Source organism: Astyanax mexicanus, chromosome 24 (genome assembly GCF_023375975.1).
Source record: "Astyanax mexicanus isolate ESR-SI-001 chromosome 24, AstMex3_surface, whole genome shotgun sequence".
NCBI lineage: Eukaryota > Metazoa > Chordata > Actinopteri > Characiformes > Acestrorhamphidae > Astyanax > Astyanax mexicanus.
This window is the reverse complement of record NC_064431.1, coordinates 29,761,652-29,786,841: the sequence shown is the minus strand read 5'-3', so window position 1 is coordinate 29,786,841 and position 25,190 is coordinate 29,761,652. Positions and strand designations below refer to the sequence as shown.

Genomic DNA, 25,190 nt, shown 5'->3' with positions numbered 1-25,190 from the left:
GGATCAGATACTGCAGCAGTGCTGCTGGAGTTTTTAAACACTGCGTTTAATCTCTCACTGTCCACTGTCTACTATATTACACATTTCTACCTACAGCTGAAACACCATCCTCTAGTCCTGCATCAGTGCTCACAGGATGCTGTTTGCTGTATAACTGAGGTGTTTAAAAACTCCAGCAGCACTGCTGTTGTATCTGATCCACGCACTGTACCAGCAGCAAAACACACACTAACACCTCATACACCACCACCACCATGCTAATCAGTGCTAATCGCTGCAGTGCTGAGAATAATAATGACCCACCACCCAAATAATAATAATAATATTACTTATAGCTGTTATGTGGTGGTTTTCTTTACTGTGGGTTCTGAATATTGAAGAACATGAAAGAACGTGAAAAGGAGTGTGGAAACAAAGAGGTGGTCATAATATTCTGGCTGAACTCTTATATCTGTCCTCTCTCTGTTCTCTCACAGCCATGTCCAGCTATCTGTATATAGTGAAGTATGAATTTCCTCTGGTGATCCAGGCCTTTCTCAAAGTGGACAAACCATCTAGGTAAGTGTGTGTTTGAGTGTGTGTGTGTGTGTGTGTGTGTGTGCGTGTGTGAATGTCACCAGTGTGTGGCATTTAAAACTTCCACCCGACCTGTTTTTGGCTCAGATGTTGCATTACTCTCTCTAGGCAACACTCCACCATGAGAAATCAGTGCATATGAACACACTGCTGCTAAAGCCAGCTGAAGCTCACACTCACTGCTACACACACACACACAGACACAGCATCCACAACCATCTGCACTCACTAAACACATTGACAGTGTTATAACTAGTCTATTATTCATTTTTTATGGTATAAGACATTTAATCAGGTATTTGAAAACTAATAAAATGTATATATTTTGTATGTATGTGGTGTTTTCTAACTGATCTTTCAGTGAAATACATTAAAAACAACATTTCTCTGAAACATACTGCTGGGCTTAGAGTCTAAATTAACCTGATTAACCATCTGTTTAATACTAAATGATTCACAGACGAACAGACAGACAGTCAGACAGACAGACAGACAGAAAGACAGAAATCGATATACATGCATTTAGAAAAATATATAGACAGACAGAGAGACACAGAAACTTAGACAGAAAAAGAAACAGATGGACAGACAAGCAGAGAGGTGTACAGAGAGATAGACACACAGACAGGCCAACAGAAAGAGACACAGACAGACAGACAGACAGACAGAAAGGGAGATAGACCCAGACAGACACAAAGAAAGACAGTCAGACTTATGTAAAGACAGACAGACACACAGATAGATTGACAGACAGTCAGAGAGAGAGATACCCAGAGACTGACATGCAGATAGAAATGCAGATAGACAGACATACCAGCAGTCAGTCAGAGAGAGAGAGAAAGACAGACAGAGACTGACATGCAGAGAGAAATGAGGACAGACAGACCAGAACAGTCTCGTCAGAGAGACAGACATGCAAAGAGACCGACTTGCAAAGAGAAATGCAGACAGACAGACCAGCAATCAGTTAGAGAGAGAAAGACAGACAGAGACTGACATGCAGAGAGAAATGAGGACAGACAGACCAGAACAGCCTCGTCAGAGAGACAGACATGCAGAGAGACCGACTTGCAAAGAGAAATGCAGACAGACAGATCAGCAGTCAGTCAGAGAGAGAGAGACAGACAGAGAGACCGAAATGCAGAGAGAAATGCAGACAGACAAACCAGCAATCAGTCAGAGAGAGAGAGACAGACAGAGAGACTGACATGCAGAGAGAAATGCAGACAGACAGACCAGAACAGTTTCGTCAGAGAGACAGACATGCAGAGAGACCAACTTGCAAAGAGAAATGCAGACAGACAGATCAGCAGTCAGTCAGAGTGAGAGAGAGAGAGAGAGAGACAGACAGAGAGACCGAAATGCAGAGAGAAATGCAGACACACAGACCAGTAGTCAGACAGGCAGATAGACAGGTGGGAGAGTGAGGTTATAGCTGACCACAGGCTGAGTGGTTTTGAGTTGTGGTGAGTCGTTTAGACAAAGTGAATTTGATCTATGATTGAGCACACAAATATAGACCACAGGATGCCTGGAGGGATTCATAGATCAAAGGGTTATGGCAAGACACTGCGTGTGTGTGAGTGTGTGTGTGTGTGTAAGTGTGATAGTGTGTGTGTGAGTGGGTATTTCTTATTAATCTTTAATTATGAGTGTGTTTTACAGTGTTGGTCAGTGTTAATTCTGGATGCCTGGTTCACTCAGTCTTCGTCTAATTACTGTGTGTGTGTGTAATCGTGTGTGTGTGTGTGTGTGTGTGTGTGTGTGTGTGTGTGTGTGTGTGTGAGAAATTGCGAGCTGTTCACAGTTTCTCTCAGATCAATGGTTCCCTCAGGCTTTCTGAGTCAGGCACACAGATCTTAATGATGTGTGTGTGTGTGTGTGTGTGTGTGTGTAAGTTTGCTTGTTTGTGTGTGTGTGTGTGTGTTCTGAAGGTCAGATCTCAGCAGGTAGTAAGGGTGCAGCTTAGAAAGAGTGTGTGTATGGATGCATAGATATAAATAGGTGTGTGTGTGTGTGTTTATGTGTGTGAAAGCTGGCAGATAGTAGATGCGCTCAGGTTGACTCTGAGACATTGTGGGTCAACTCAGAATGACCATGAAAATGACCTTCAGCTGTCTGCAGTATACAGAGAGATAGACACACAGACAGACCAACAGAAAGAGACACAGACAGACAGACAGACAGAAAGGGAGATAGACCCAGACAGACACAAAGAAAGACAGACAGACTTATGTAAAGACAGACAGACACACAGATAGATTGACAGACAGTCAGAGAGAGAGATACCCAGAGACTGACATGCAGAAAGAAATGCAGATAGACAGACATACCAGCAGTCAGTCAGAGAGAGAGAGAAAGACAGACAGAGACTGACATGCAGAGAGAAATGAGGACAGACAGACCAGAACAGTCTCGTCAGAGAGACAGACATGCAAAGAGACCGACTTGCAAAGAGAAATGCAGACAGACAGATCAGCAATCAGTTAGAGAGAGAAAGACAGACAGAGACTGACATGCAGAGAGAAATTAGGACAGACAGACCAGAACAGTCTCGTCAGAGAGACAGACATGCAGAGAGACCGACTTGCAAAGAGAAATGCAGACAGACAGATCAGCAGTCAGTCAGAGATAGAGAGACAGACAGAGAGACCGAAATGCAGAGAGAAATGCAGACAGACAAACCAGCAATCAGTAAGAGAGAGAGAGACAGACAGAGAGACTGACATGCAGAGAGAAATGCAGACAGACAGATCAGCAGTCAGTCAGAGAGAGAGAGACAGACAGAGAGACCGAAATGCAGAGAGAAATGCAGACAGACAAACCAGCAATCAGTCAGAGAGAGAGAGACAGTCAGAGAGACAGACATGCAGAGAGACCGACTTGCAAAGAGAAATGCAGACAGACAGATCAGCAGTCAGTCAGAGTGAGAGAGAGAGACAGACAGTGAGACCGAAATGCAGAGAGAAATGCAGACACACAGACCAGTAGTCAGACAGGCAGATAGACAGGTGGGAGAGTGAGGTTATAGCTGACCACAGGCTGAGTGGTTTTGAGTTGTGGTGAGTCGTTTAGACAAAGTGAATTTGATCTATGATTGAGCACACAAATATAGACCACAGGATGCCTGGAGGGATTCATAGATCAAAGGGTTATGGCAAGACACTGCGTGTGTGTGAGTGTGTAAGTGTGTGTGTGAGTGTGATAGTGTGTGTGTGAGTGGGTATTTCTTATTAATCTTTAATTATGAGTGTGTTTTACAGTGTTGGTCAGTGTTAATTCTGGATGCCTGGTTCACTCAGTCTTCGTCTAATTACTGTGTGTGTGTGTAATCGTGTGTGTGTGTGTGTGTGTGTGTGTGTGTGAGAAATTGCGAGCTGTTCACAGTTTCTCTCAGATCAATGGTTCCCTCAGGCTTTCTGAGTCAGGCACACAGATCTTAATGATGTGTGTGTGTGTGTAAGTTTGTTTGTTTGTGTGTGTGTTCTGAAGGTCAGATCTCAGCAGGTAGTAAGGGTGCAGCTTAGAAAGAGTGTGTGTATGGATGCATAGATATAAATAGGTGTGTGTGTGTGTGTGTTTATGTGTGTGAAAGCTGGCAGATAGTAGATGCGCTCAGGTTGACTCTGAGACATTGTGGGTCAACTCAGAATGACCATGAAAATGACCTTCAGCTGTCTGCAGCCTGTTTACATTCACCCCCACCTGGACTAAGGCTAACACAGAGACTGTAAAAAAGATGGACGCCGTGTCGCCGTTTCCATTCATTCAATAAAAATGAGACCAAAATCTTCCACCATGTTGGCGATCCTGAAACCCGAGTCTGTAGAGCGCAGTAGAGTCCAGAGGAGGGAGAAAGACTGTGGAGAGACCGCCTACTCATTTAAATAACCCCGCCCCCTGAGGGCTGCCTCCACAGAGCTATTCACAGTCTATGGTCCCACCCATACTGTCATTGGTCCCACCCTGGCTAGGTGTAACCCAGCCCTTTTACAATAACCACACCTTTTTGAATAGAGCTGAATAACGTTTTAATAAACGAATTCTGTGGGGATATAAAAAATTGACAATATAAGCAGAGGTTAAACTAGCTGTTACATTTAAATAATGAAGGTAGAATTACAGTATATTGAAAGTTGTTCTGTTTTGCCATTGAAACCTATGGGGATGGGTGGGGTTACACAGCTTTCTGAAACCGAACAGCAGGGGGCGCCCGACCTGTGGTGACTTCACTTTTGAGAGACGATGCTCTGTCCAGCTATATACAGTCTACAGGCTAACAGGACAGTAGAAGATGAAGAGGAAGATGACCAATAAATCTGTGTGTGGATGCAAGATCAACTGTTTGTTCCCATTTAGAAGGCCTGGTGTCATGGTGTGGAGTGCAATTATGTACAATTCCAGATCACCTTTGGGCTTCATTACAGGCACTTTGGCAGCGTAACATTGTGTTAATGAGATCCTGCAATCAGTGGCCCAAACTCCAGTGAGCTATTCCAACAGGACGATGCTTGTCCTCATATTGCTGCCATCTCTACTATGCTAAGCTACTATGCCAAGACCTATCCCTGATTAAAATAGGATAAATATGACCATGAGTTTCCCATATCAGTCTTATTGTTTTCTTTCATTCTTTTACATGTTTTTTTATTTGACTTCTCTTTGTTTTAATCATGTTTGAATTCATCATGCTTTTTTGTTCCTATTTTAGTTTTGATTTCCATTTTTATTGTTATTCTTTTACATGTTTTTTAATTTGACTTTTCTTTGTATTTTCTAATTTAATAAGCCCTTTGAATGACCGTTGTGTATGAAAAGTGCTATATAAATGAACTTGCCTTGCCTTGTAAGCCTTTATAAGGTGTAGCACAATGGTACAGTCCTGTCAGTATGTGTGTGTGTGTCAAGGGGTGTTGGGGTCATTTATCTCACTGTCTGACTCATCCTCCCTTACCCTTGAGACTGGGTTGTGTAAGGACATGGCTACACTTTCTCTGACACACACACGTATACACACACACACACACACACACATATGTGTGTGTGTGAAGCTGGGTTCCTTAGTTTAATTATAAAGCCTCATTTTCACCTCATTTCCAAACAACTGAGAACCATCTTTCTTCACTTACTCATTTGCCACCTCATGTTGATGAACTGTGTGTGTTTGTGTGTGTGTATATAAGTGTGTGTGTGTTCTCTGAGCTCTCTCAGACCACTGGCCAAAAGAGACAAAGAAAAAAAAAGGCAGAAATAAAGAAAAGGTTGCCGTGAAACAGGTCCAGATTTCAGGATTTCCATTTTCAGTGCTTTTTTTCCACAGCAGGATTTGCTCTTTTTTATCTCCCTTTATCTCTGCATCACGATTTCCCCCGTTCCTGGTCATGATGCGGATGTATCTTCTCTTCTTCTTTTTTTCCACATAGAGCGTTTTCTCATTCCAGGTCGTGATGCTGCAGGATTTTCTCTCTTTCCCTTTTTTTATTTATTTATTCCACGCTTCCTGCTCCAGGTCGTGATGTGGCAGGTCAGGAAGGATTTGCTTTCTCTTTTGGCGTGCTGTCTGGGAGAGCCCGGACTTAATAAGGGGAAGAATAACCAGCTTAAAAGCTTTAGAGAAAGAGAGAGAGAGAGCGAGAGAGTGTGAAAGAGTTTTGTGATAACCCTCCTTACTCTCCCATCCAGAGCTCCGGCCACCGGTGGAAAGCAGATCCGCTCGCTGGAGGAGCGGCCAAAAGAGTTCCGGTTCACCATCATTAAAATTCAAACCCGAGCGTAGTCAGTCACCTGTGGCATGTTGGGTGTCTGAACTCTGTGTCTTTAGTTTTATAATGGAGCTACGAGGCTAATGAAGCTAGCTATCAATGAAAGCTTTGACTTAGCATTGACATAGACAGATCTAAATCATCACACAAGACAAGTCAGCAAGACAATGCAAAACCAAATACTGCACACACTTCAAAACAATCTCTTCAAACTGTATGCACACTAAGAAAAGGAAGTACAGATTTGTACTTTAAGTAGTACAAAGCTTGTCGCTGGGGCTGTACCTTATATTGAGGTACAAAAAAGTACTTTTCTTTTTTGTACCCATGGTTTTTGTGCCAGTAAAGATTATAAACATTATAAACTTTATCAGCAACTAAATATGTGTCAAGAGCTTGATCTAAAATTATGTGGCTTTCAAATAAAGAAAAATGCAATTAATATTTATATAGTTTATTAGTACCATGATAGAGAATACTGAATGTACCTTTTGGCTGCAGGTTAAATGGTACAAATCTGTACTTATTGCTGTTAGAAATTACTTTGTACTTCAGAGGGAACAAATCTGACCCTGTAAAGACCAATATTGTTCCTTTGAGGGTACAATTATGAAGAGTGTACCTTTGAGTACAAAAAAGTACTCATATCGTACCTATGTTTTTTAGAGTTTGGCGGGGTTTATTGTTCTCGAATGACTCTCTGTTATCCCTGTTAACATGAAAGAAAGTACATTAGCATTTACTTTGAACTTTTTTTTTGATTGCAGACAGTATGAACCATATGGGCTCTATTTTTTGCATCACATATCATAAAGGGGAAAAAATATGATTTTTGTGTCTCAAAACATGCAAAATTCACATACTAATTATCTTAATTAATCATGGATGTGGTAATTTTGGGAATCAGTGTGCCAGTTATCATTTGTTTTAAGAGCCAGGTGCGCCCTGACTTTGGCGCGTTTGTATCTTAACAGCGCTATGCTTTGTGCATCTCAGAAGAGGACACTGACCTGCGCATTCATACTCATTTAAGGAAAGTGTAAACTTGTTATTTTATTCTTTATCCTGTTTGTTTTTTAGTTAAAAGTCGGGTTTGTGCTCTGCAATGCTTCCATGTGTGTGTTTAATGATTTTAATGATTGTGGGTGTTTAAGGCGCTGGGAGCACCTACAGGAATAGACTTTGATGATTGACTGTTGTCAGGGTTTTAATCAGTCAGTGGCGCACTGACTAGGGTTGTTTTCTGCCGCTAAAATAGGAACACACCAGAAATTGACCTCACTTCCAGACCACCACACCCATCAGTGTAGACTTATTCCTAAACTCCAACGCAATTATGGCACGGGAAAGTAGACGGTTATCGGGGTGTTAGATATGCAAATCCACATGCTGCACACGCTGCAAAAGCATGGCCGTGGAATAAAAGCGTACAGATACTCAGCTGGCCTTCCTGCAGTCCCAGTATGTCCTTAATAGAGACTGTGTGGAGAATTGTTTAATGAAATAAAAAAAAAATGCAATTACAAACCTGTACTGATTCAGACCATTATAAAGTTTTTTTTAAAGGTATTGCAGGCCTGGATTGTTGGAATGGATGAATATTAACAAATTAAATATAGCTGAGCAGATTAAACATGAAATATTATGGGATCATACTGTTTGTAATGAAGAAACAATGCATTTATTCTTTCATTATTTGCATTTTCATATTTTTATTTCCACTTTTTTTATTTGGGCTTGTATTTTAAAGCTTGTATTTTAAAGATGTTGGAAAAAAGAACAATATCCAGTAATTATGTTTTTTTAGATGATTGGTGGGTTTATACAGATTTTCTTTCCATTCAACACCATGTAATTTAAAAAATATATTTTGTGTCATGTCATATTAGTGAGTAATAAAACAGACATGCAGCTAGCACCATGCTAATTGGCTAATTTGTAGAATTCAAGCTTCCATTCTACTTGTTCACCACATTAACCTTGAAGCTCCATTGTAAAATTAAAGAAGCCGAATTTCAAACACCAAATCTGTCTTGGCTGATTGATTCGATTTGGCCGGGGTGTATATAAAATTTTCAGTCGATCCATATTCATTGATATTTGTGTTTGTGTTGTTTCTCCTTATTTCAGCGAGTGGTATTTTGACGGTAATTACCTGGTGATCATCGTCTCCATCTGTATTATTCTTCCTCTGGCTCTGATGAAGCAGCTGGGTGAGTCGTGATCCTCCTCAGGCTGTTTTTTTCTTCGCAAACATCCAAATACTGCTTATCCCTCCCCTAATTAATCCCTCTGACTTTGAGAGATCTGATGAAGCTGTAAACATGTGAAACTTTAATCAGAGTTCTTGAGGAGAATCTTTTTCGCTGTATTTTGGTTTTCTTGCTGTAGATATGAAGCATCTGATTCTGGAATTAGGTAAATAAGTAGGCCAGGCTCACATATTCGAACGCTGACTAATTTACTGATATTTTATTTGAAATAAAATTTATAAGCATGTTTGGAATGACATCTGTTTTTTTGGATGTTGTCTAAATATTAAGAAGGCCCGGTTTTATTATTCTATTGAAAATAAAAGCTGATTTGTGATCATGAGAACCAATGATTGCAGTGTCTCTCAGGTAAAGCAATCCTCTAAACTGTCTTTACATCTCAAGTGACTAATTTTAGCAGTTAAAAATAATTAATCATGCAGTTATTGGTCATGTGATGTAATTGTATGCATTTGATTTAATTAACAGACATTTATTTGAAGGTCTTTGCAGTTTTATTCAGTAAATCTAAAAATTTTAGTGTAAAATAGGCAGTTTAATGTTCCGTTTTTTTTGCGACTATAAGGCGCACTTAAATTCCTTTAATTTTCCTAAAAATCTTCAGTGCGCCTTTAATCTGATGCACCTTATATCAGTAAAGCCACTCCGCTGAAGTACAGCATTATAAGGGGGAGTTTTCTGTGAAGTTTCTCCAGCAGTAAGGCTGGGTGCAGCAGCATTAGCATTAGCCGCTAACCACAGTGCTAGCTCTTTCACCGTACATAGGACTGTAGTCTGAGTAAATCGGACTGTAGTCTGCAAGTTTGCCATGATAAAACGGGCTACGTGGGATGAACCGCTATAGCTGATAGCCTCCTGGGTTACCAAAACACTAGCGTTGCGGATAGCGGCTAATGCTAATTCTGCTGCACCCAGCCTTAGTGCTGGAAAAACATAGACAAAATACTTCAAATCTAAGCTTAGTGTAAATAAACGGAAGCACTTTACTCACCCAAAGTTTTCAGGAGAGAAATCTGTGTAGATTAACATCCAGCACTTGTTTGACTTGGCTGAAAGGAAATCTTTTTTTAAGAATTACAGTTTTGTTTACTTTGGCGCTTCCCCATTAGAAGGGAAACATGGCGACACACTTACTCACTTCGATGTAGGCATCCTTGCTAATGTGGCTTAATTCACCCTATAATCCGGTGTGCCTTATATATGAAAGTAGACCAGAAAATAGACATTCATTAATAGTGCACCTTACGGTCTGAAAAATACGGTTATATGTTTTTTAGACATAAGTGTAGTTAAATTTTCTGGTCTGTGAGTGAAGTACAAGTTAATTATTTTTTAAATAAAGTGTCCAGTGAGTAGAAGCACAGAAGAGCTTTTTAATTTCATTTATGTTTCATTATTATTATAATTATTATTTTTTTTACTATTATTATTAGTAGTAGTAGAAGTAGTTTTAGTAGTAGTAGTAGTAAAAGTATTAGTAGCAGTAGTAATATTGACAATAGATTTAAAAAAAAAATCGTTTCTTACTGCCGTGTGTGTGTGTGTGTGTGTGCGTGTGTGTGTGTGTGTTTTCCAGGTTATCTGGGCTACACCAGTGGTTTCTCTCTGAGCTGCATGGTCTTCTTCCTTATCTCGGTATGTCCTACTTTCACACGAATCACGTCAGTGTTCCCACGGAAGCTAAATTATTGCAGAACTGAATGAAACACCCACCCACACACACACACACACACCGACTAACAGACAGACACACACACACAGTGCTGACTGAGGGAGAAATACGCTAAGCTTTGATTGGTTGTGCTTTCAATCAGCAGTTTATAATCCTTTTACTCAGCCTGACAATTGAATATTTTCATCTTCCTCTTCACAAGCCTGCGGAGTTTGCCCCCTGTGTGTGTTTGATTTGTGTGTGTGTGTGTGTGTGTGAGTTGGCATGATTCTCAGTGTCTGACTCACTCTATGTGTGTATGTGCACTTTTGTGTGTGTGTGTGTGTTTGGGGGAATTATGGCTTGTTGCTCTTTCTGTCTGACTCACTGTGTGTTTTGTGTGTATATATTAACAAAATGGATTTTCTAAAAATATGAAAATGTATATTACATTGCTTATTTATTGATGAATGTGTGTGTGTGTGTGTGTTTGTGTGTGTGAGCTGCTAACATTGTCATCTCTTCTCAAATAGTCTCATTTCATCTCATTTCTCATCTTCTTGTATTGTATTTTATCTGTCCTCTTCTCATCTTCTCTTTCTTCCTGTCCTGTTCTCTCTCCTCTTCTCATCTCCCTTCGTTTTGTCCTATCCAGTCTCATCTCATGTTGTTCTTTCTTGTTTCATCTCTTTTTTTATTGTCTCATCTTTTTTTGTCTTATCTTGTCTTGTCTCATCTCTTTTCATCTTTACATCCGTCTCACCTTGTCTTGATTCTTCTCATCTCTTATCATATCATCTTATCTTTTGTCATCTCGTTTCATCTATTTTTATCTATTCTTGTCTTTGCATCTCATCTTTTTTCATCTTGTGCTGTCTTGTCATGTCTTATCTTGTCTCACGTCATCTCGTCTCATCTATTCATCTATTATCATCTCTACGTCTTTTTTCATCTCATCTCATCTCTTTATATCTCGCCTCCTTTTGTCTCATCTCATCTCCTCCCTTTTTATCTTGTGTTGTCTTGTCTTGTTTTATGTCTCATCTCTTCTACTCTCACATTATTTTCTTCTCATCTTGTCTCAACTCATCTTATCTTTCGTCTCATCTCCTCTGTCTCTTTTCATCTCATCTCTTCATATCTCGCCTCCGTTTGTCTCATCTCATTTTATCTTTTTTTATCTTATGTTGTCTTGTTTTATCTTGTCTCACGTCCTCTCATCTATTCTGCTCACGTCATCTCGTCTCATCTATTCATCTATTCTCGTCTCTGTGTCTTTTTTCATCTCGTCTCTTTATATCTCGCCTCCGTTTGTCTCATCTCATCTCATCCTTTTTTATCTTATGTTGTCTTGTCTTATCTTGTCTCACGTCATCTCATCTATTCTGCTCACGTCATCTCGTCTCATCTATTCATCTATTCTCGTCTCTGTGTCTTTTTTCATCTCATCTCTTCATATCTCGCCTCCGTTTGTCTCGTCTTATCTTATTCTTTTTTATCTTATGTTGTCTTATTTTATCTTGTCTCACATCATCTCATCTCTTCTGCTCACGTCTTCTCGTCTCATCTATTCATCTATTCTCGCCTCTGCATCGCTTGTCATCTCATCTCATCTCTTCATATCTCGCCTCCGTTTGTCTCGTCTTATCTTATTCTTTTTTATCTTATGTTGTCTTGTTTTATCTTGTCTCACATCATCTCATCTCTTCTGCTCACGTCGTCTCGTCTCATCTATTCATCTGTTCTCGTCTCTGTGTCTTTTTCCTCTCATCTTTTCATATCTCGCCTCTGTTTGTCTCGTCTTATCTCATCTTTTTTCATCTTGTGTTGTCTTGTTTTATCTTGTCTCACTATGTCATCTCTTCTGCTCACGTCACCTCGTCTCATCTATACATCTATTCTCGTCTCTGTGTCTTTTTCCTCTCATCTTTTCATATCTCGCCTCTGTTTGTCTCGTCTTATCTCATCTTTTTTCATCTTGTGTTGTCTTGTTTTATCTTGTCTCACGTCATCTCATCTATTCTGCTCACGTCATCTCGTCTCATCTATTCATCTATTCTCATCTCTGCATCGCTTGTCAACGTATCGCATCTCATCCTTTTTCATCTTGTGTTGTCTTGTCATGTCTTGTCTTGTCTCTTGTTGTCTTATCTCTTTTGCTGTCACATTATTTTCTTCTCATCTTGTCTCTTTTCTTCTCATCTCTTTTTGTCTCTTTTCCTCTCTCGTTTATTAATGCCATTCTGTAACTGACTACTTGCTGAATGGATGAATTAATAAACATATGAATATTTTTTTTGTGATTTCAGGTGATTTATAAGAAGTTTCAGGTGCCGTGTCCTTTTGTGGACTTTGCCCTAAACCGGACGCTGGATCTGAACATCAGCACTCCCCACGGAGTCACGGTGACCCCTGATGATGATCCATCTTGTGCCCCCAAGATGTTCAACCTCAAGCTTCAGGTGAAAATCAGCTCCAGTGTTTTGTAAAACACCTGTTTGTAAAAGACCTGTTAATGTGACTGATTAGACTGATGAGTCTGATTAGTGAGATCTTCTCGGGAACTTTAACACACTGCAGTTTTAAAGTTCACGGCTGATTGATGAGCTGAATTAGGCAGAGCAGCGGGGGATATGGGAGAGAAGTGGCATTTAGTGGCTGGCTTGTCGATTTCTCTTTCTTTCATTCTTTTTTCTTTCCTTCTTTCCTTTCTTTCCTTCCTTTCTTCGCTGGGTTCACTGAGTGCAGTCTCCAAGATGGATTATTCCAACCGTCTCATTTTCCCCATTTTCTGACCTGTACTTAACAACCACCCACCATTCAAACACTCAGACTGTATAGACCTCAGAGTCTATAGAGTCTATAGTCCATAGACTTTATATTACACACACACACACACACACATACAGACACACATACACACACACCTTTCCTCTAATGTAGATGTATAGATATTAATGTCTGTGTGGGTGTGAGTGTGGGTTATTTAACATTTCACATATTAATATCAATAGCCCAGTAGGGTATGGGTGTGTGTGTGTGTGTGTGTGTGTGTGTTCAGTCTAGTCCAGGTTCACTGTGTTCTCCAGGCCGACCGGACCGGCATCCCTAATCAGCCGGCCCATGGACTCTCTCCAGTTCCAGGCCAACAATTAGTCGCCTAAACAATTATCCCTCTGTGAAGTGTCCCATCTTTAATGGACTATGAAGTGGTAGGATGGTAGTTAAGGAGGCTGTGGTTGAAGCCGTGGTAACCATGGTGATAGGGCATTTTGTGTGTGTTCAGGTTGTGTTTGTTTTTATATATTTGCAAGACAAAAAAATCCAGATTTTTTTTAGAAAAATCTAAAAGAAACATGCTGACCTACAATTTTAGCAACATCATCCTGATTAACTACAGTGTTTTAATTAAATGTTCATATTAAATGGTTTCGGAATACAATTCTTATACAAACTATATGCTTTTATCTTTATAATTTATATAGGACATATTTTCAGAACATTATATGTAGTTATTGTTATCAGTATTAATGTAATACCTGTATATAATGTATATGAGACATTGCTTTAGGATATATATATACTTATTTGTTTATGTATTTATAATACAATTTTGCATATTGAGTCTATATAGCTACTATATAAAATTCAATAGCAAATCATACATTTCATTGTACGAGGAAACTTGTTTCTTACTGTGCACATGACAATAAACTCTTTGATAAATTGATACATACAGGATGCAAATCATACATCATTACTATGCCATAAAGGCACTTTCATATGTAACACATAAGAAATAATATTATTCCATATCAGTAGTTACATATGTATGAAACAAATGGAATTTGATATTATTTCATATATGTGCTTACATACATATTGGATATATTAATGTTCAGTATAGGTACTTAAAATGTAATAATACTATGGGATATGACATTTTAATACAGATACTTGGATATATGATTTTTCCACATATCATCACTGTCCAGTGAAAAAATTAATATCTCCGAAACAGCAGTTGTACAGGACAGAGATAAAACGTAACTTTTAAATTAAGTCATTGTAAAAAAGAGTTTATTTTATGTAATTTGGGAAATTTGGACACAGTGAAATGGACAGTTTGTGTATTAAAATTAATTTGTATTAATATGTTCTTATGTCTTAAAAAGGCTTGTGTGCTCTCTTTTTCTCTGTCTTTATTTAAAATCATATTTATATATGAGTTTAATCTATATATATTGACGTGGGCATGTTCTGCCATTGAATAAAATAACAATGTGTGCAATGTGTGTGTGTGTGTGTGTGTGTGTGTGTGTTTGCAGACAGCCTACACTATTCCCATCCTGGCCTTTGCGTTTGTGTGCCACCCGGAGGTTTTGCCAATTTACACAGAACTGCGCAAGTAAGTGCCTCGATCTCGACCGTTTGCTACTGGTCTGAGATCTGTCGTGACTAGGGGTGCAAAACAAATACATTATTTATTTACTTAATTTATATATAAAAAAAATCTATCAATTTGAGGATTTTAACTACTTTTTCTTAATTTTGTTCCATTGGCCTGCAGCTAACAATAATGTTAACAATAATACTTTTTTACTGTATTTTTCTGCACAGTTCTTTGTTTTAGATTAGTCAGATTTGTGAGTTACTTCTGAAGTGTATTAACTTAAATGGATCACACTGAATCATATTCTGGTGAATCTGACTGGTGATGAGTTCAGAGATCTGCACCCCTTTAGTCACGACTCTGTGCCTCTGTGATGTGAATGTGTCTGCCGTGTGATTGGCTGTTCTGGGGTCAGCTGTGAGTAATGCTGTGGATGGTATGATGTGAATGCCGCTGCATTGTGCCTGGCTTGCCATTTCAGTCGCCCTCACGCTGCACAGTGACATGAGCTTAACGCAGAATGCAGCCAGCATGCCATGACTCATATGCAGCTACAGGGCTACAGCAGACACGTGACTCTCCCAGTGCTCCCAGTGCTGGCGTTATCACTCCTCTGCATATTTCAGCAGGGTTCCTGCTCTAGCACACAGGAGTCAAAGTCATCAGACCATTTAAAAACTGTTTTAGGAGTTAAAATGTCCTCTGTGAGGGGATTACATGAGCGAAACGTGCATTTTTTACTGACATCCCACCTGTCACGGAAGTTCAGGGAGTCTCCCTAATACCTACAGATTATATACAATATCCCAGACATTATTCTTTTAGAGCAAGAGCATACATAAGCAATAAAACACACATGTAAGAAAGTGACGAATAAAGAAGATAAACATGAAAAGTGGGAGCTCACTGTATCTAAGGAGCAGGTAATGCAACAGGGAGGACGCTAGGCGGACGTAAACGCAGGGTAATTTATTAACAAAACTAAACTCAAAACAAGATACATGAACAGACAGGACTACTAGAATAAACAAGAAATAAACTACATAGAACATGCAGTAGACCCGACAACCTAATACTGAAAATACAGGGGCTTTAAATACACATGGAGGGAACAGGCAACAGGGAACACCTAGGGACAGGTAATGAAGGGGCGGAGCTATTAATGAACACATGAGGGAGAACTGAAGACATGAGAAGAGACACAGAAAGCCATGTGCTAATAACAAACAAAGGACTGGAAAAAAAAAACATGGAGGCTGACAAGAAACCCCCAGGTGGGGGAAAAACCAAAAAGCCCACAATAGTTGTGAGTTTAGCTCCATGCTAAGTTCAAATAAAATAGAGACCAAACAAACCTGAATAATGATTATGCAAATTTTGCTACTCCTAGTGCTATTTTGAAATTTTATTTTGTAGTTTGAAATATTTATAAAAATCATGTGTTTATAATCAGTGCAGTTAAGACAAAAATCTTCTTTATTTAATTTTACAACCATATTTCTCATTCATATTATTTTGCTCAGTCAGTATACTCAATTTTAGTAAATTATTATCATAATTGTCTGGAGCTGTCCAGTCAGGTTACCCAGGACGTTGAGGCCTAATACAGAGCAAATGTGTGTGTTTGAGTAAGTGTGTGTAAATTAAGTAAGTGTGTGTGTGTGTGTGTGTGTGTGTAAATGTGTGAGTGAGTGTGAGTGTGTGATCACATCCCGATATTCTCTGATTTCAGCCCCACCAAGAAAAAGATGCAGCATGTGTCCAACATCTCCATCGCTGTCATGTACATCATGTACTTCCTGGCTGCGCTGTTTGGATATCTGACCTTCTACGGTGAGGCGCGGGCAGCGGCCGGGTCATTCCACTCCTTCTTTATTCCTGCCTTTCTTTCCTTTCTTTTCCTTTCTTTTCTTTCTGTAAAAGTGGGGGAACGGTGGACGTAAGGTACCAAAGGTAAACTGAGGTGCATGAAGTGACTGAATGTGCATGAGTTACTGAGACTCTGCAAACTGAGCACAACTCAAACTCAAACTGGAACACTTTATTGATTATATATATATGATTTGAATGGAAAATACATTAGATAACCATACACACAGCTAGTCTAGTGCCTGCAGAGATATACTGCCAGCAGTGATGTCAGTAACGCGTTACTCTAATCTGACCCTTTTTTTCAGTAACGAGTAATCTAACGCGTTACTATTTCCAATCCAGTAATCAGATTAAAGTTACTTATTTAAGTCACTGTGCGTTACTCTCTCTCTCTCTCTCCACCTCATCTCCTCCACACACACACACACACACACACCGCTCCCTTACCCATTCCCCCTCCGCTCTTCCCCAATCACACGCGTCTCGCTTTCTCCCCTGTCTCTCTCTCTCGCGCTCGGCGTGTCTTTAGTTTCCGCCCGTTTTCGTTTTTCGCCAGTTCTCGGCGCCCTATCTCTTTATTAAAGCGTTTTTTTTTTGCGGCCGCGTCCCAATTCACTAGCCAGGGCAGCGGTCTGCCACAAATTTGATTGGCAGAGGAGAGCATTTAAAGATTTTACACCACACGTTCGCTGTGGCGCAGAGCGCACAATACCGTAAAGACAAGAAAAGTTCCGGTGCTTTAAATGAACACTGTCAGAATTAAATCCTTCTCAGTAGTTGGGTCCGGTATGGGTCCGTATTGGACAACGTCTGGGTCCGGACCCGGACCGCAGTCTGCAAATATGTGATCCCTGGTCTAGACCATATACACGGTTCTGTTTTATAAAACCACTCCTTGCTGCCCTGCAGAGAACAACAAGTTCAATGTTCAGTTTTACAGTGTTAAATATGTCAGGTCAAGAAAGACTTTCTTTATTTTATATATTTTTTATAAAAACAAGTATTTATGTTTAGTAAAATCAAGAAAGACCATATTTTATTTTTTTATAAAAAAAATATTTATGTTAATTTTTTTATTTTTATAAAAAAAAAACTTATTTTTTTAGGAAATAGTTCAACTTAATAGAGATAAATTGTTGATGTTAAAAATGCATTTTCCAATAAAGGGAGTATTGGCAAAACTGGTTATAATGTTTATGTTAAGGCGGCGGGAGGTGATGTCTGCAGCTGCTGAAAGTAACTAACAAAGTAACTTGTAAAGTAACTTAGTTACTTTTAAAATCAAGTAATCCATAAAGTAACTAAGTTACTTTTTAAAGGAGTAATCAATAATCAGTAATCGGATTACTTTTTCAAAGTAACTATACCATCACTGACTGCCAGTAGAAAAGGTGCACTGGGGATGAGGTGGGTTGTCTTGTTTCTGAATGCAATAAAATGAAAATAAATGTCTCCCTCTAGTGATCAGTAGTTAACATGACACTCAGTGATGCATAACTACATCTCTGGAAAAAAAAACTAAGAGAGCACTTCAGTTTCTGAATCAGTTTCTCAGATTTTGCTATTTATAGGTTTATGTTTGAGTAAAATGAACATTGTTGTTTTATTCTATAAACTACAGACAACATTTCTCCCAAATTCCGAATAAAAATATTGTCATTTAGAGCATTTATTTACAGAAAATGAGAAATGGCTGAAACAACTAAAAAGATGCAGACAAGTTCATAATACAAGTTCATATTCATAAAGTTCAGAAAGAGTTCAGAAATCAATATTTGGTGGAATAACCCTGGATTTTAATCACAGTTTTCATTCTTGGCATCATGTTCTCCTCCACCATTCTTACACACTGCTTTTGGATAACTTTGATGGCTTGTTAATTATCCGCCTTCCTCTTGATTATATTCCTTGATTATATTTTAAATTTAGTAAAATCAAGGAAAAGCATCATCATTCAGTGTTCACATTTTGTGATCATTAGGGTTATATACACCATACCTGTCAAGTCTTCAGTTTTGACCGTGAAACTACTGTATTTTTCCTCTCTTTCCCATCGTCCTCCAGTATTATATAGTAATAATAATAAAAAAAAAAACGTTCCTGTGCTTCTTCAAACTGAAATCCTGGAACAACCAATCAGAGAGATGGATGGATGTAAGGAGAAAGAGAGAGGGCATTCCTGCCAAAAAATATTTGTACAATATTGTACATACTCCTTCTGGCCTTAGAAAAAAGACGCCTTTAACTGAGAAAATAATTCACGGTCAGTTTAAATCCTGCTGTCCCATGACTTTTGGCATGTCTGCATATTTTTTTTACAGTTTATATTTTATAGTTACTTGACTCTACTGTAATAATATCACACAGCTTTTCTGCTTTTGTTGTAACTCTTTCTGTGTGTGTGTGTGTGTGTGTGTGTAGATAGGGTGGAGGCTGAGCTGCTGCACACCTACAGTAAGATCGACCCCTATGATACACTGATCCTGTGTGTGCGTCTGGCTGTACTGACCGCTGTGACACTCACCGTACCCATCGTACTCTTCCCAGTGAGTTTAAAGTCACACACACACATGATATTTTTCTTAGCAAGGAAACAGTGGAATACTTTTATATTTATTTTTTATTTATATAGGATATTACATTACAGGATTATATTCCAGTCCCAATATCTCTTAATATACAACCTCTTAAAACCCTGCATCCCCATATGGGGACATTCCTAGTACATTTCTGCTTATCTGCATCATGATACTTCATTTTTTTTTTAATGTTGACCTTTTGGCCTCATATAAAGACGCTGTCTGTACCATCTAGTGGTCATATGACAACATTACACTCAATTGAATGAAAACAAGGGTCAGGAAACCCAGTCAAAAGTTTCTACAGCCATTTCAGACAGAAACATGGACCTGGTAAATATGTTCAGCTAATTTTATGTTTGAAACTAGTTTATTTACTTACTGTAGAAGCTAAAATGTACATTTGGACCTTTGATTTTGGTCCTTCTGATCCCAAATGGTAAATTGGGTCAAATTGACCCGTTTTAAAGTTTGAAGATAAATAGTTAAAATAGTTAAAGTATTTTTTCAGTATGAAACTTCTTCTGTTTGCTTTAATTAGTGTAATCAACATATAATATGAAAATGGTTTGTCTCACATATTTGCAACCACTCCCTGCAAAAACAACAACTAAAACAACATTGCAATGTTATGTTTTAATGTTATGTAAATCTATTGTGTTTTACCTGTTGGTCTTTCAAAAGTAACGAAGTAGTCAAACATTAAAAAAAGTTTGAACATGTAATTTTTTAATAGAAAATTAGTAAATTATGCTCATTGAAGCATTACCTTATAGAGGTAAGAAACACTATTGCACTGAATATTCATATAGTAATTAGTAATGGAGTTATTAATGAAATATTCACACTTGTTAGGATTTTGGATAATTAAACATGCACCGGGTCAAATTAACAGAGGAACACCATTGTTGTTCCTGACAAATTAACATAACAGGAAGGTTACATGTTAAAATAAACTAATGTCCCCATATGAGGACATTGTTTTATGCAAAAAAACAACTTCCTGTACACTTCCTGTAGACAATGTTTAGTTTTATACATGTTAGGTCTTACAAATCCCAAATAGCTAGGAGGAAATTGAAAATATAAAATAACAGGAATCTTATGAGGTTAAAGGTTCATTGCTCTTAAAAAATGGTTTAATTGCAATTTTATGCTGTTATATTGTCATATTATAGGCATAAAGGCATAAATTTGCCTTAAAATGAGAAAAAAATTAGTTTAACACAATCCATTCTTTGGACCAATAAATTTGAGCATACAGTGAAAAAATATGCGTAAAATTTACTTTTAAAAAGTTTCCCAACTTTTTGCATTTCCTTTTTTTTAAGTAAATTTAATTTCAGATAAATTTAAGTAACTTCGGTTTAAACTTTACTTATTTTTTAAATTTGTTTTTATATTTAATTTTTTTATTTTGTAAACAGATCAAGTCTCGCTGTCTCAACACATGGATGGCATATAATAATAAGAATGTAATAAAAAGAATGTATTCCATGCCATCCATGTGTTGAGACAGCGAGACTTGGTCTGTTTACAAAATAAAAAAAAATAAATGTAAAAAAATTAAATATAAAAAAAAATAATATAAAAAAAATTAATATAAAAAAATAAATGAAGTAAAGTTTACTAAAAAAAAGGATTGACTGAAGTTCAGTTCACTTATTTACTCTATGTAACATTTAATCTTGAAACCGAGTTGAAGTTACTTAAATTTATCTGAAATTAAATTTACCTAAAAAAAAGCTTTTTTAAAGTAAATTTTAAGTAAATTTTATTTTTTTCAGTGTATACAAACACTTAGTGTAAGGTTTAGGTTTAGTGTGAGTCTCTGATTTGGACGTTTGGTGATGTTCTGTGCTCTGCAGGTGAGGAGAGCCATCCAGCAGCTTTTCTTTCCCAATAAAACCTTCTGGTGGCCGAGGCACATCGCCATCGCCATCACTCTCCTCACCACCATCAACCTGCTCGTCATCTTCGCCCCCAACATCCTCGGCATCTTCGGAGTCATCGGTCAGTTACAGCACATGCTCTACAGACTGCTGGCAAAAAAAATAATAATTCAGCCCGTTAAGAGCTTGTGTTTGTTGCTTTGTATTTGCCAGGTGCTACATCGGCCCCGTGTCTCATCTTCATCTTCCCGGCCGTCTTCTACATCCGGATCGTTCCCAAAGAGGAAGAGCCCATGCGCTCGGCTCCAAAAATCCTGGTGAGAGCTCACATTCACACTCCTGTCTTTTATTCACAAAAATTAACAAACACTTAGCAACACTTAGGGGATACAGAGCAACGCTTAGCAACATCTAGCACCACAGAAACCACATATTAACCACCTTGAATAGCATAGCATCCAATTAGCAACCCTTAGCAACACTCTAGCAAATGTTAAATACTATACAACAAAGCAGTTGTTTTTTGGCACCTTACTAACCATCTTTCACCATCTATCACCAGCAACATTATACCTACAGCATAGCCACCACCTAAGATACCATTGGCTACGTTCACATTATCAGGCTGAAGTGACTCAATTTAGATTTTTTGCTTAATGTGGCTCAGATTAGCTCTTTTCATGGCTGTGTGAACATGCCAAATCATTATATGATTATTTTTTTAATCAGATTTGAGTCACTTTCATATGTGTTCCTAAATCGGATACCTATCCGATCCATGGACATGCGACATGAATGTGAACGGTCAAATCTGAATTCGTGTGTCTTTTTGCTTTTATGCATTAGCATTAGCGCTACGTGCTTCTCTCTCGTACCCACACATGTCTTGGTGCAGCTGTGCAGCTATAGCTGCAAAAAACAGCAAAAGCAAACTGCCTGACCTTTTTTCTCCTCTTCGACCTGAGCATTTATGGAGACGTTTATACAGGTATCAATGTGCAGCATGTGAGGCGTTTCAGGAACAGATTCGTTCACATTACACACAGATACAGATCACTTACATTTATGAATGTGAATCTTCAAGATCAGATTCGAAAAAATCGGATTTGAGCAATGTGGCTTGTAATGTGAACGTAGCCTTAGTAACCTTTTAGCATCTGTATAGCAACTACTTAGCTACTGCCTAGAAACCCCATAGCAAGCCCCTAAACATTGCTTTATCTAGAGTATCAACCACATAGCAACCTCCTAGCAATGCTCTAGCATACCTCACATCCTGTTTTGGATAGCAACTGGTTATTGGCACCCTGCTAACCATCTAACAATCCCCTAGCAACCACCAATCACACATTTCTAGTTGCTTTCATGAAATTACAAAAAAACAACCACAATTGCGAAAAAGCCCACTTAACCATTTACCGCTACCAAACCGTCTCCCAGCATACTAGCAATCTGCTGGAATACCACAGCAACCACCTAACAATTATGTATATTTAGCAACCCCATCAAAATGCAATTTTGCACTTGTTTTTGTGCTACTGAGTTACAAAATCCAGCACATTGAGTTAGGCAGAGTGTTGCACGCACAAGATAGAATAGTAGTTCTATACGGAGCTCATTTGCATGTATCAGGGCACAATAACAGAACTCTCTCTCTCTCTCTCTCTCTCTCTCTCTCAGGCTGCCTGTTTTGCCGGGCTGGGTGTATTGTTTATGATAATGAGCCTGAGCTTCATCATCATTGATTGGACATCGGGGAGCAGCAACGCAAGCAGTGGACACTAGGCCACGCCCACTTTTTATTTCTTTCTTTTCGTTTTTTTTTTTTTTTTTTAATAATAGTTGCTGTTGTGTGTATTTTTTATGTTGTGTATAGTCGTCAGGGTCGGGGGCCGTAGAGTTTGCATAATCTCTCCGTGTGACGTCAGTGTGACAGACTCAGGATCATCAGGCCTGCAGGTCCACCTTCTTCAGCACAGGAAACACAGTGCAGGGCTGTAGAGTAGTGATGGTATGTATTCTACTGTACGCTTTCCTAAAACCGTCCAGAAACGTTTCCACATATAACTTCCACAAACTGTCCAGCGGCTTATTATAAACCGAACGGGCCACAGTGGGGAGAATGCATTCTCAGCAAACTTCGCAGCCAACCCTCCAACCAATCCAATACCTCCAACCCCTTTAATCCCACCCGTCCTTTTTTTTATCAATTAATTTCCCACTATTATTTGAATTTGACCTCTTTGACTCCAAGCTGGCAAAATTAAAACAGGGTATTTTTTAGGAGGCAGGGCCTTTATATGCACTTTCATAATTGGAAAACAGCAGTTATCACATTAAATAAGAAATCATGTAAACAGCATACTCTGATTCTAATTCTAAAATCAGATTAAGTAAACTAATTAAAAGAGCTGGATTTTAGCTCAGTAATCATATGTATCAGTTTATGTATTCTGTGCAGTAATCAGATTATGAAGTGCATGTTACTGCACTTAGGGCTCCACTCACAAAAGTTTGTTCACACCTGCTGTTGCTTGGTTTGACAGGCTTTCGAGAACACTGGCTAAAATCTTATTTAGTTAATAAGAGAAAAGAAAATTGAAGAATTGATATTGATTCATTTATTTCAAATGATATAGCATGGACTTGTCAATATCGACCTTGTGGGTAAAAAAAAAAAACTTTATAGGAGAATGCTAACTGCTAATTCTGTTAGCTTAGCTAATAATAATAATAAAAAAAATGGTGGCTTGTATTGCATTCAGTCAGGTAAGATTAAACGAGGGAACAACTATGGATGACAGGCAGGGCTTAGACTGTTGCGCCACCCTATATAGAACAGTTTCCATAGTTCATAGTAAAGAACCATTAAAGCTCTTTTTTTTTTTATTTACTGATGCAGCTAAGAGCAACACATTGTAGAATTTTGTTTTCAGCATAACATTGATGTATGTTGGTAAATATAATATAAATATTAAGTTTTACATCGTGTTATTATATACAGTCTCTTGATAGATGCCCCCTTTTCCCACTTATTAAATCAGGAAAGCACCTGATTTATATGCTAGTGTTTTTAGTTTAATGGGAATAAATGGGATTTCTGCCAGTGTTTTTTTGAAAGCATATCCAACATAGCAACAGTTGCTGTTGAACAACCCATTTGTGGGCGGAGTGTAAACAGGCCAGTTAAAGCCAGTTACCTCTCCCTGAGGGGCGGGGCTCGTGGTTGGTGTGTAAATGAAGGTGCCTGTGGTACCTAAGTCCCACTCTGATGAATTACACTCAATCCTCCTATCTCCCTCCATAGACAATGCAATAATCTCTGCGTCGGCCCAGAGACCCCCTGCTCTCTCTGCCGGCTGCTGTTGTAGCGAATAGCACAGTCTATAGCACAGTCCACATGTGACACATATGCAAACTGTACATACGGTGAGTTCAAATACGTGCGTGCGTCGTTTTTATATGTATGGATTTATATATTGTTCATAATTTCTATTATCATAAAGTACAGTATAAAGTTAAGGTATATAAATATAGATATATAAGTATACACATATATATAAATGGGCATCATGTGACAAACAGTGATGTGTTTGTTTGCTGTTCATCCAGAAATACAGCATATCAGTTCTATGTAGAGATTAGAAGATAAACCGACCAGCTCAGATCTCCTCCAGAAACAAGACCGAACTGATCTATTGATCTATAGTACAGTAATAGTGAAAAAAAAGAAATTAGATAAAATAAAAAGCACAGTAAGCTTAAAGGGGGAGGGTCAACACTGCCATGTTAATGAGCACAGACTGATCATACAGACTGACCCTGAGGCAGGTCATTAGCTATGAACTGTCCAGCAGGTTGTGCTGTCGAATTGTTTCTGAAAATCTGCTTAAAGTAGAAAGAAACAGAAAACCAAATAAAAAAGAAATAATACATATAAATCGTACAGGGTCTCCTCCTTCAGCAGAGAAGCAGCAGTGAGACAGCACAGGCCTGATAACGCTGACTGACGTACAGTAGAATCTCTTCCAGACGAGTTCAGAGATGTGACGTAACGTATGTGATATATTTCATTCCGCTCAGTAGTGATTATTTGTGTCTCGGTCGCACGGTCGTGCCTGTCAGACAGAACTGCCGCCTCCTCCAGTTCAGCTCAAAAAAATCTAAAGGCTAAAGTCAAGTGAAAAGTAAA

The 25,190-nt window shown here is 38.6% G+C and overlaps 1 protein-coding gene across 3 annotated transcripts in view; it reads left to right on the top strand.

Moving 5' to 3' along the window:
• slc38a3a (solute carrier family 38 member 3a) overlaps positions 1–24,003 on the top strand; it is an 88,522-nt gene extending 64,519 nt beyond the window's left edge. For all 3 annotated transcript variants that reach the window (XM_049471590.1, XM_049471591.1, XM_049471589.1), the window contains 10 exons: positions 477–558; positions 8,469–8,551; positions 10,188–10,246; positions 12,572–12,724; positions 14,591–14,670; positions 16,388–16,488; positions 18,949–19,073; positions 20,975–21,119; positions 21,212–21,315; positions 22,679–24,003. In XM_049471590.1, coding sequence (XP_049327547.1) covers positions 477–558; positions 8,469–8,551; positions 10,188–10,246; positions 12,572–12,724; positions 14,591–14,670; positions 16,388–16,488; positions 18,949–19,073; positions 20,975–21,119; positions 21,212–21,315; positions 22,679–22,783 — 1,037 coding nt within the window. In that variant the 3' untranslated portion in view covers positions 22,784–24,003. The remainder of the gene's footprint in view (positions 1–476; positions 559–8,468; positions 8,552–10,187; positions 10,247–12,571; positions 12,725–14,590; positions 14,671–16,387; positions 16,489–18,948; positions 19,074–20,974; positions 21,120–21,211; positions 21,316–22,678) is intronic.
• The last annotated feature ends 1,187 nt before the right edge of the window (positions 24,004–25,190 follow it).